Source organism: Ctenocephalides felis, unplaced genomic scaffold (genome assembly GCF_003426905.1).
Source record: "Ctenocephalides felis isolate EL2017-DRISC unplaced genomic scaffold, ASM342690v1 CF-g0.4_SCAFFOLD_01886, whole genome shotgun sequence".
Classification (NCBI taxonomy): domain Eukaryota; kingdom Metazoa; phylum Arthropoda; class Insecta; order Siphonaptera; family Pulicidae; genus Ctenocephalides; species Ctenocephalides felis.
In genome coordinates, this window is record NW_020538040.1 from 33,103,766 (window position 1) to 33,117,025 (window position 13,260).

The 13,260-nt window shown below is 29.8% G+C and overlaps 1 protein-coding gene across 1 annotated transcript in view; it reads left to right on the forward strand.

Moving 5' to 3' along the window:
- LOC113374851 (neuronal PAS domain-containing protein 4-like) overlaps positions 1 to 13,260 on the forward strand; it is a 29,029-nt gene that overhangs the window by 4,045 nt on the left and 11,724 nt on the right. Inside the window, exons 2-7 of the mRNA XM_026614815.1 lie at positions 5,491 to 5,564; positions 6,112 to 6,206; positions 8,851 to 8,940; positions 9,004 to 9,121; positions 10,028 to 10,212; positions 12,461 to 12,567. Coding sequence (XP_026470600.1) covers positions 5,491 to 5,564; positions 6,112 to 6,206; positions 8,851 to 8,940; positions 9,004 to 9,121; positions 10,028 to 10,212; positions 12,461 to 12,567 — 669 coding nt within the window. The remainder of the gene's footprint in view (positions 1 to 5,490; positions 5,565 to 6,111; positions 6,207 to 8,850; positions 8,941 to 9,003; positions 9,122 to 10,027; positions 10,213 to 12,460; positions 12,568 to 13,260) is intronic.

A 13,260-nucleotide genomic window follows, 5' to 3' on the forward strand; every position in this document is an offset into this window, starting at 1 on the left:
AACACCAAAATAGTTTATAACGCTTTTTATTGTCGTTAATAATAATAATATGTAACACGATAAAATATAAACAGTTAAACAAAACCTATAATAAAATATAACACAAGATAGAAAAAACATTTTTTTTTCTTTAAATTCTTTATGAAATCATTTTAACTTCACGTAGGGTTGTTGTGTAGTATCGCAAAAAAATCGAAAATGAAATTTTTTGCATATCTTCTGCAAACATTTTGGCATTCCTTAGAAAAGGAATCGACGACGATTTCGGGAATACGGATCAACCGATTTGGATAATTCAAAAAACATTCGTTTCCTCTATTGAAGATTGGAACTGATTAGTTTTTTGGCGAAAGCAGTCCAGCCGTTTCGAAGATATGGGACAAAAAGTGCCAAAAAAGGAACTTCAGTTTTTGAGACAACGGATTGTCTGATTTGAATGAAGAACTGATTAAATTTTTGGCAAGGCAGGTCTAGTGGTTTCAGAGATCCAACGAAATAGTAAAAAAAATGCTGTTTGGCGGTCAAAAATGATAACTTATAGAGATTTTAATAATAAGTACAAATTTTGTTTACATTACTATGGGTTCCGTACCAATGTTTACGATATTTCGTATCTACGCAGCTAAAGCATTACTTAAAAAAGTTCAACAATTTCAGAAATTTCAAAATATTTCAATTAAAAAAAGTCAATTTTTCAAAATTTTCAAAACTCTCACAGAACTATTTTTTTCCAAAGTTAAAGCTTTTTTAAAAATTTTAATTTTTGGTACGACAAATCCAGCAATTAGCCTTAATACACGATGCAATGCTCCACTAGTTTAGCTCATAAATCTGACATACCAATAATTAGTGCGAAACTTGTTTTAGTTTTGAGCTGTTCGAATTCTCTTTATAGAAATGTAATATTATCTAACCGTCACAATCGCACTATATGCATTAGTAATCAAACAGGTCAAAGACTACATGTCCCTGTTCATAAAAGTTAGACGTAGGATATCGAAAAAAAAATTACATATCATTCTCATGATTTTGAGATATATATGATTCAAGACAGGGCACTGAACAATAGACAGAGATTTTTAACGATTTCGATAGAGTTTGATGACAGAGATAAATCATCAAATATTTCTCAGCGCTGTTATATATTTCAGATCGGAAAGTTTGTAGTTGACTTGTACTTATGCTCGTTGAATTCCTAAATAACTTTGTATCGTTTTTTTTAATGATAATAATTACATTATGTTTATTTATTTTATTAAGCATCATGCAAAGTAGCCTCATCTGAAATCAGTTCTCATATATTCTGCATATTTTACAGGTACCTCTACTCATTTAGCATTTTCATATACAAATCCATAACAAATACTTCGTTTTATTTACTTTTACGTCATATTTACCAAGAATATAATTGAAATATGCTGGATGTAATATATTACGCTACTCTCATTTTACATTTTATTTAAATATGTTTAATGTTTACATACAGTGGCATTTCCATATTATCGCGACAATACGAATGGTGTCAATTTATATATTCTTGCTATATGTGTTTTACTAATTTCTTACATAAACTTTATAAATTATATTACAAAATATTAGAGCCTGTATCACCAATAGTGAAATGAATTCTTGGTAAATGTCACAAGAATATTTTGTTATAAAACTAAATACATCACTTGCAAAATATTTTAACGTCATTAAACAAAATTATATTTTAATTTAATTTTTTTAATTAATTCATTTTTCAATAATACAGAGCATAATGTGTTCTCACAATAAAAGTAAATACATCGCTTGCAAAATATTTTAACGTCTTTAAAGAAAATTATATTTAATTGTTTTTTGTTAATTCGTAATGACGGAAAGAAGTGATGATTAGATTTTGGCGAAGGCATGTCCAGCCGTTTCGGAGATACCGAGCTAAATGTGCAAAAATAGCACTCAAATAATTTTTGAGAGAATTAAGCATCTGATTTGAATGATTCAAAAAACTTTCTGCTTGTTTTGACAAATAAATTGCTTTGGAAAAAAAATATTTCAATTTTTTTTTTGTATATCGAAAATAATTCAGATTTTAATTTTATTTTGGCTAAAAATCTAAAGCTCACTTATATACTTTAAATAAATAATTGTAACTTTGTAATTCAGTTAATATAACTCTTATAAATATTAGTTCATGTTACAGTATTTATAATAATCTATGTGAAAACATTTAATACTTCTCGAATATATTTCGTTACGGTAAGGGAAGTTCCAGCAATTTGCCTTAAGGCACGATGCCACACACAACTAGTTATTGATTGATATTGATTAATATATTATTTCAAAATAAAAAGATTGATCTCAGAAATCTAATATGTCATTGCTGGATTTGAACCACAATAAATGATATTTTGTTACTTTCAACGTATGCTTCGTATTATCATCATGTTGAAATTCTACCCATTTTAGTTTTTCTACAATTAATTGTCGTCATTACAGCCGAACAATACTAATTTGAGAGATTTGAGATAGGGTCCAAAGAGAGAAACATGAAGTATGTTTGTTCGAACACGTTTCCATTATCGCATTCAGTCATTAAGATATAAACCATTTTGGGTGTTTGTATCTATTGTTAACTTCCCGAAGGAGAAGTTTATGTTTTCATCAAAAAATCCGATTCGCTAATTTTATGTTTTCTCGACGTTTCAAGCCATTCTGAATCGAATGAGACCAAATTTGAAAAAGTATGTGTGTGTGTGTGTGTGTGTGTGTGTGTGTGTGTGTGTATGTGTGTTGTGTGCGTGTGCACCAACAGATTTTTTTGCCGTAAATCGACGTTTTCTCGAAAACGGCTGGGTCGATTTCAAAAATTTAAAAGCCATTCGATGTATCTCGACGAGAACTATTGTTTGTCAGTTTTGTGCGACGATCGGCCAAGCCGTTTCTTTATAAATGGCAGAAAAGTGAAAAATTTTTCGTCTACGTTTTAGCCCGCAATTCTGAATCGATTTTGAAAATTCAAAAACCGTTCGAAAGATATTGGTTGGGATTCGTGCTGATTAGTTTTTGGTAGAGATCGGCCGGCCGTTTTCTTGTAATAAAGTTTTTTAAAAAAAAAATTTCGACGATTTTTATGATTATTTTTTTGACGATAGATACCATAGTCTTCTAGATCATACTAAAATATTACGGCGCTACGACAACTGGTTCAGCTTTAAAAATTCGTCAAAGTTTGCAAAAATCAGTATGGTCTTTTTGGCATTTGTCAAAATTAGACTTTTGATCGACGTTTTCTCAAAAACGCCTGAACCGATTTTAGAAATTTAAAAGCCATTTGATGTATTTCGGTGAGGACTATCGTTTGTCAGTCTTGTGCAACGATCTGACAAGCCGTTTCTTTGTAATTCGAAAAAACTTTTCGTACATATTTAAGCTCATCCTACCGAACCGATTTTAAAAAATCAAAAACTGTTCGAAAGATATTAGTTGGGAATGATACTGATTAATTTTAGGTGAAAATCTACCGAGCCGTTTTCTTGTAATTAACTGTTGAAAAAAAGTGTTAAATTTTCGTAGACATTAAGCTCATCCTACCGAACCGATTTTAAAATATCAAAAACTGTTCGAAAGATATTAGTTGGGAATGATGCTGATTAATTTTAGGTGAAAATCTACCGAGCCGTTTTCTTGTAATTAACTGTTGAAAAAAAGTGTTAAATTTTCGTCGACATTTAAGCTCATCCTACCGAACCGATTTTAAAAAATCAAAAACTGTTCGAAAGATATTAGTTGGGAATGATACTGATTAATTTTAGGTGAAAATCTACCGAGCCGTTTTCTTGTAATTAACTGTTGAAAAAAAGTGTTAAATTTTCGTCGACATTTAAGCTCATCCTACCGAACCGATTTTGAAATATCAAAAACTGTTCGAAAGATATTAGTTGGGAATGATGCTGATTAATTTTAGGTGAAAATCTACCGAGCCGTTTTCTTGTAATTAACTGTTGAAAAAAAGTGTTAAATTTTCGTCGACATTTAAGCTCATCCTACCGAACCGATTTTGAAAAATCAAAAACTGTTCGAAAGATATTAGTTGGGAATGATGCTGATTAATTTTAGGTGAAAATCTACCGAGCCGTTTTCTTGTAATTAACTGTTGAAAAAAAGTGTTAAATTTTCGTCGACATTTAAGCTCATCCTATCGAACCGATTTTAAAATATCAAAAACTGTTCGAAAGATATTAGTTGGGAATGGTACTGATTAATTTTAGGTGAAAATCTAGCGAGCCATTTTCTTGTAATTAACTGTTGAAAAAAGTGTTAAATTTTCGTCGACATTTAAGCTCATCCTACCGAACCGATTTTAAAATATCAAAAACTGTTCGAAAGATATTAGTTGGGAATGATGCTGATTAATTTTAGGTGAAAATCTACCGAGCCGTTTTCTTGTAATTAACTGTTGAAAAAAAGTGTTAAATTTTCGTCGACATTTAAGCTCATCCTACCGAACCGATTTAAAATATCAAAAACTGTTCGAAAGATATTAGTTGGGAATGATGCTGATTAACTTTAGGTGAAAATCTACCGAGCCGTTTTCTTGTAATTAACTGTTAAAAAAAAATTAAGCCGTTTTTCATGGAACTTTTTTTGGCGATATACATCATGGTCTTATAGAACTTACTGTAATATTACGGCCTTACAACAAGTAGTTTAATTTTAAAAAATTCGTCAAAGTTTACTAAAATTATTATCGTTTTTTTTTAAAGTAGGATTAATGAAGTATATTATTTACACATTTAAGTCGATTATTTACACATTTCGGGAAGTTCATGTAACTTGCCTCAAGGCTAAATACCAAACCAACTAGTTTAAATTTTATGCATGTCACTACCGTCCTGAGGTTGTAGACGGCACATATTTTGAATTTTTGATCGTCTCTATTTTGTGTAATGAAAACAGAAATCGTCCTAAATCCTACAACTTAAAAAATAAATAATTTAAATTGGGGCTATAAAGCTGTCAAATTTTTCTGTACCACTGCTGGTGTTAATTGGTACCAGAAATTGATTTTTAGATCTAATTTATAATAATTTATATTATTTTTGAAAACAATCGATTTCGCTTTTTTTAATAACAAGCAATTCATTTATAAATTCTTTAACGTTCCTTGCAATTGGTTTCATGATTTCCTTTAAAAGGAATTTTGTTAATTTGACACTGCCGTATCTAATTAGACCGAAGATCATACAATGCGAAACTGTTTATTTACAGTAATGTCCACTATGATAAACATGTTTATACTTGAGCACAATCATGTTTAAAAACGACATTAGTAAACACCATGACAGAAACAATTATATTAAGGTTTTAAAGCATGAATACTGCTCGAAAATTATATCGGTTCAAGAATTGAGCAGTATACGAGCTATAATTTCTAATCGTAGCATTTTAGTATACAAATTTAAGAAAAAAAGTAGTTATTTGTTAATAATGTATTTTATGTTTCAGTTTTCCAAAGATACGATGTTGGAACACACAATTCTACCACTCACAATATCGGATTTTCAAAAGTAAGTATTATTGTTTTTATACAAATTGTAAGTACAATTTTCACGAAGTCATGTTTAATAGAAGTCCATACCGTAATTTTTATACTAATGTAAATTACCTAATTCATATATAGCAAGAAAATTTAGTTCAGAAAAAATCAGCAAATCAGATAATTAAGATTTATTCAAATTTTTTAAATCAAAACTTCTTTGTCTGAAGATGTATTATCAAAGTAGATGACAAGATAAATGTATATATATATATATATATATATATATAATGCAAAATATCATTTTATACATTTCAAAATTCAATGATTCTTTTTTAATAATAGCGCTACATATCCAGTTACATTGAAGGTATGATTTTGAATAACAAACATTTTTGTATATTAGTATAAATATGTATAAAACGTTTATATAGCCATAATGGATTTTTAGATTCATCTCAATTGAATTGTAAAAGTGTTCACTTTAAACTTTAAACAAAATTACTTCAAATAGCTCAAACAATATTTTCACAAAACTATCAAACTTTACAGAAGTTTAGTTAACTTGTAACCCATTTTCTCTGCCTTAGGCACTGAGTGGATTTTTAATGATGATGACACAAAATGGGAAACTTCTCTATATATCGGACAACGCAGCGGAATATCTGGGACATTCGATGGTGAGACTTCAATTTTATTTAGAAATATATATACATATATAATTTAGGAATAGAATATATTATTTCTCTTGTGATTCGCTGGTGTACAGGCTTTACAAAAACTTTAAAATAATCCGCTACAGCGCAAGGGAAGGTTTTTTAATATTACAGCCCGAATGATATAGATTGTACGCATAAAATTTATCTGTGTGGGTCGATACATATAGAAAAGCTGGTCTAGCTAAATTTAATATTAAATAAATGATATTATCAATCGTTCAATATTTGAATTATAATTTAAAAATGCAGTGGTACCCCGACTTACGAGGGTTTTGCGTTTGAGGTACAAGCCGCCAAAGAAGCAATTCGTTTGTTCGACCTACGAGCAAAATTTGAGATACGAGATTTGAGCGAGTTTTCTAAAAAAATGTTAATAGCAAAGTGAAAATATGAAAAAATCGTCAGTTGTGTAATAACGATTTACCCACGCGAATAAATTGAGGATTATATTAATGTTTCAAATTTTGACCATACATTAATAGTGATTGTACACTAATATAAGTGTGTTCGCGTTTTTTGTACAATTAGAAAAATTTAATCACTTTTATAACCATGGGTCCAAAGAAAAGGGCATTGTCTATTGAATTAAAGTGAAATTATTGAAAAATATGAGGAAAGCAAAGATGTACGAGTGTAACACATCATAGATATGTACTGTGTTTAAACAGAAAGAGTTACAATAATTCAGTACAATAATTCATAAGAAGCTGTTTAAGATCTAAAACTTTGTGGATAAAAATCACCCCGAAAAAGTTGCATTAGGGCAACTCGAGAATAGAAGTTGTTGGAACGACATGTCTAACTCATTTCTGCAATATCATGATGAATGACAAGAAAACAAATATTTAAAAAACCAACTAGTGGGGCGCATGGCATCGTGCCTTAAGGCAAATTGCTGGAACTTCCCGTACCAAAAAAAAATTGTTTTTAAAAAGATTAACATTTTTGAAAAAAAATTACTCTGAAAAAATTAGATTTTTGAGAAACTATAAATTTTTGACAAAAATTAACTTTTTTTGAAAAAAATAGACTTTTTGAAGAAAAATTTATTTTGAAGTGTTTTGGAAATTCTGAACTTTTTTTCAAAGCAATCGTACTGCTTTAACTGCATAGAGACAAAATATCGAAGCGCGTAAGCGCCGCGTCGCCGTCCAACGGATAAACATTGATACGGAGCCCATAGGATTGTAAACAAAATTTATTAATATTGTTAAAATCTCTATAAAATTTCTGGTAATTTGATGTGCATATGTCTAATGATCATTTCTGACCGCCAAATGGCATTATTTTTTACTTTTTTTACTAGATCTCCAAAACCGCTAGACCTGCCTTCATGAAAATCAGTTCTTCAACTTGTCAATACAAGTAAAATGTTTTTTGAATTATTCAAATCGAATGCTCCGTTCTCTTAAAAACTGAGTTACCGTTTTTGGCACTTTTTGCCCCATATCTTTGGAACGGATAGACCTGCCTTCGCCAAAAACTAATCAGCACGTCTCCTTATCAATACGAATCGAATGTTTTTTGAATTATTCAAATCGCTTCATCCGTGTTCCCGAAATCGTCGACAAAAAAATTTGTATTCGCACACACACACATACATGCACATACACACACATACACACACACACATATATCAATTTTTTCTAAGGTATGCCAGAATGTTCAGAAGGTTTTGAAACGTAAAGATATATAAAAATTTTTATTTTCGATTTTTTTGCGATTACTATAACTTACCCTACGGGAAGTTAAAAAACACTATGATGGAAAGAATTAATGGCATCTCAAAGTATTTACATGAGAAAAATTGCTTCGACATACGAGCGTAGTTTGGAACGAATTAAATTCGTATGCCGGGGTACCACCCACTGTATATCAATATCAACTAGCTGTAAGTGGAATTCTGTCTTGAGGCAATTATGGCATCGTGCCTTAAGGCAAATTGCTGGAACTTCCCGTACCGTAACGAAATGTTCGAGGAATACTGAATGTTTTCAAATAGATTATTATAAATATTGTAGCATTGTCTAATATTTATAAGAATTATATAAACTGAATTGCAGAGTTGAAATTATTTGTAAAGTATATTAAAACTATAGTCAGAATTAAAAATAAAATATGAAATTTTCGTATACAAAAATCTAAAAAAAAAAAATCGCAACAAAATTTTTTTTCCAAAATCAATTATTTTGTTAAGACAAGCAGAAAGTTTTTTGAATCATTTAAATCGGACGCTTAGTTCTCTCAAAAACTGCCATTTTTTACATATTTAGCTCCGTATCTTCGAAATGGCTGGGCCTGCCTTTGCCAAAAACTAATCAGCTCTTTTCCCTATCAATAGGAATCGAATGTTTTTTGAACCATTCAAATCGGTTGATCCGTGCGCCCTAAAACGTGACTGGAAATTTGTATCCATACACACACACACACACACATCCATTTTTTCTGAGGTATGCCAAAATGTTCAGAAACCTTCAAAATGTCGAGAAATGTAAAAATTTTCAATTCCGATTTTCGGCCCATTACAATAACTTACCCTACGGGAAATCAAAAATTAGTCTTTAAAAAAACGAGTTATTAAAACCACTTTAACAAACTATTGCGCATTCTTCTATTGCAGGAGGATTTACTTATACACGGAGACAGCGTTTACGATATTATAGATAAACAGGACCATCAGATGATTCAGGCGGAATTAGGGCACAGTGCACTGGCCCAGACGCAAAGTAATCCGGGCATTTTGCCTGGCCAGGAGCGCGTTAGTTCGCCAAACTCCGGGCATAGACCGGGCAGCATAGCGGAAGGCGAGCGAAAGATGTTTCTATGTAGAATGAATGTATCTAGGAACGCAAGACGGCAAATGAGATTCGGGGATCAAAAAGTAAGAATATAAAAATGTTTTAAATAAAAAAGAAAGACCAGATACTTAAATAATGATTTCGTAGCGATTATTCGAATTTGAGATATATAAAACCAATAGAAAATTTATAAGGGGCACAACTAGTGTAACCGCCTAAAAAAAGGTGATTTTTGGGAATTTATATTAAAAAAACTACTCTATCAATCATTTCAAAATTTTAGAAATATATTTATACATGCTTTAAGAATACATAGTAAATTTTTTTGAAGAAAAAAATTAAATATTTTTTAAGTTATCGTCGATCTTCAACGGCGCGACAAAAAAAGGCCCTTAACTGCTGCTGTGATTCCGGCCTTCTACGTGGATGAAATAAAAAAAAAAAATCTCGTTAAGCTAGATAATATTGTCTGTAAAATGAAGTACGATAAAAAAAAATTAATCAAAAATTGACAAAATGGCGGCGTTTTTAAAAAAAAGTCGAATTTTACCCAAAATTTTGTCGTTTTTCGACTGCCAAATTTCGATTTTTGATCCGATCAAAAAATCGATAGTTCATTTTACGAAGAACTATATACAGAACATGTAAAAAAAATTTGATATTGATCGGATCATTCGTTTTTGAGTAATCACTGCAGCAAATTCGGAAAATGCTGTTTCGAGAAAAACGCGTTTAAAGATAAAATGATCGTTGTACTATATGCTATATGTATACTTTTTAAATGGCTGTAACTCAAAAACTATTTGAGATATCGATTTGAAATTTTAATATGTTATTTTTAAAGGTGTAATCTACCGAAATATAAAAAGAACAAAAATCGATTTTTTCAAAATTTCACACTAGTTGTGCTCCTTAAACGAACATTATTGGATTTATTGGGGCAATGCATGAATTAATATAAAATAAAGCTATGACTTTTTTATTTGCAGATAGTTCTAGTACAAGGGCACTTTTTATCGTTTCTGTCTTTGTGTAGTAGAAACGAACCCGTGTTTTTAGCCACTTGTTCGCCTGTTGCCATGCCGGAGACTAGGGAATGTGTAGTACATGGCGCTACAAACGTATTTACTACAATACATACAATGGATATGAAAGTGCTTCACGTAGATAAAAAGTAAGTTTAACAAAATTAACGTTCAATCATAATGATACAAATATATATTTATGTCCTGATCGAATGGGAGAACGCATGTGATCTGTTAATTTTTCACTCAAGTTCAAAACGTACCTAAGGTCGACGGCATATATATTGTAAAGAATAATAATAAATTTACACTTGGAGAAGAATAGAACCATCAAGTATCGATTTAACAGTTTTAAATTTATACCCGATTTCAAGGTGACATTTTGCGCACTAAATTCATTTGCTGAATTTGTATGGTCCATTCAGTTATGAGCTGCAAGGTGTTAATAATGAAAGTCCACAGAAAGAGAATTCTTTCATGGATTCTTCTTCGATAATGTTAAGCATAAAACAGTCTTATGCTATTTGCATAAAGCTGGTTTTAAAAAGTAATTGATTATTTTTCCCCAATCTAATATTATTTCTCGACGTAATCTCTAGGATATCTCAGTTACAAAATAAAAAAAATAGACACAGTAGGAAATACCTGTACCGGCATTCCGTCTGTAACGATTGATTGCTAAACGTAAGCGATTCGATAGAGATCTCGTTGATTTTGTATACATCGTTGTATGTCAATTTCTTGATATACTTTCGCATGATGAAGTTTGAAGTGTCCTATTCTTTACAATACAAACTCTACATATGAGTCGTCTAAATAATTATTATAATTTTTATATGTTTATGACTGATTAAAATAGTTTGAAAATTAGAATTTATTAATATGCATTTCTACATTTCTACAACTTTGACAAACATATAAAATCTATATTTTCAGTCTCAACATATTATTCTTTCATATAAATTAAAATATAAATTATATTTTTAAAATTATCATAGATTAACACATACACGGACGGGAATGCTATAGCATTCATTTTCATTGCGATGGAGATTGACATGAATACTATAGCATTCATCGTATAACGATTAAAATATTAGGTTGTCAAATATCTCCCTTCCGCTTTTTTGCTCTTGGTTTATAATACAAAAAGGCGGAAGGGAGATATTTGACAACCTTGATAATGATAATGATAATTAAATGAAATTAAAATTTTATCGTTATATATAATACTATACCCTTAGTTATAGTAATCAGATTATAATAGTTAGATTATAATCTGTCTACCCTTACAAATGGTGTTTAATCACAGTTGGGATATAACAGCCAATTTAAAATTAAAATGACTAGCATTTTTTGTACCTTACTGGAACGTGTTAATTGTATTTATATCATACATGTTTTCGTTTGATGTATCTGAATCTTATTTTGATTAATTAAAAACTATCATTTGATTAAACATTTTACTATAACAATCATTGTTGAGACCGAGTTTCAAAATTTAACAGCGCGTTACCGAACTTAAAAAAAAAGATTCACACGATCACGAATTATGATAATTGTGGATTTATAACAATAACAAAAGAACATTTAATTATTGTAATGCTTTATTAACTTGCCGTAGAAAAGTTATACAAATGATAAAAAAAATATTTAAACAATTTTTGATTAGCCACATTTAAACATTTTCTGAAAATTTTGGAACATCTTGTAAAAATGCATGTATGCTTGATCGAACACAATTTTTCGTCCATGTTTTCGCGGGAACATCCACATTAAACTCATACTGATAGTGTGAAGAGTTAGTGTTCGAAAAAGGCAGGTCTGACCGTATATCATACTTCGGAGATAGCGAAGAAAAACGCCCGCTCGGTTTAAGAGAACGGATTAACCGATTAGAATTATTGGTAACGGTGTGAAAAAGTGGCGGCAGAAGATCGAGATTTCTCAAGAAAACATTCGCTTTTATTAACTTATTCCTGCTGTCAAAAATTTGTTTTTTTTATACTGTTTAGGATTTTGCACTATCATTAAATTAATTGAATTATTTATTATTAATTCGAAGCTAAAAATAAGTTTTTAATTTACCTATTACCTATATAAAATGAAGATAATTCAAAAATTAAAATAACCTTTTTTCACCTATTAAAAATATTTTCAACAAATATTAAATTTCTGGATTTTTATCTGTTCAAATATTTTTATTTAACACAGTGAATTAAATTATTTATATTACAAACAAACAATGTTCGAAACAAAGACTGCTTTTTTATAAATATTAATAGCTAAATGATGAAAGATATTTGTGACGTGTTAGATTTTTATATAAATATTTTTAATATAACATTTGAAAATATATAAAGTACGTCGATATGTATATTGATATTTTGTGAATAGTGGTGAATTCTATTTGGGATTCACAAGAAGTGAACTGCAAGGAGCATCATGGTATCAACTACTTCATTGGGAAATCGCCAGAGAAGCGCAGTCGAAGCATAGATTGAGTAAGCTAAATATCACTCATATTATATATATATATATATATATATATATATATCTTGATAGTTTTTTCGACGTTGAAACATATTTCAAAGTAACTAGCAGCCCATTCGTCGAAATAAAAAAGGTATAAAGTATAAAAACTTTTATTTATACGTTTCGACACAAGATGCGTGTCATCATTCAGCAACACAGGACAAAAACACTCAACAAAAATTTATTTTAAAAAATTAAACTTAATAACATATTAGAGAAAAAAACATTTTTTAAAAAAAATTCAGTCAATTCAGTCGAATCTAGATGCTCGGTATGGGCGTGTTTCTCGCTTCACAATGATGTATTTCATAACTTTTAGTCAAATTAGTTTTCAAATCTTTTAGTTATTCATAATTTTTTCTAAAAAATGTTTTTTTCTCTAATATGTTATTAAGTTTAATTTTTTAAAATAAATTTTTGTTGAGTGTTTTTGTCCTGTGTTGCTGAATGATGACACGCATCTTGTGTCGAAACGTATAAATAAAAGTTTTTATACTTTATACCTTTTTTATTTCGACGAATGGGCTGCTAGTTACTTTGAAATATATATATATATATATATATATATATATATATATATATAAGACTAACATTATACCAAATTTCAATTAGTTAAACATATTGATATTGCAACGCCTATTGCAATGTAGAAAAGAGCATGT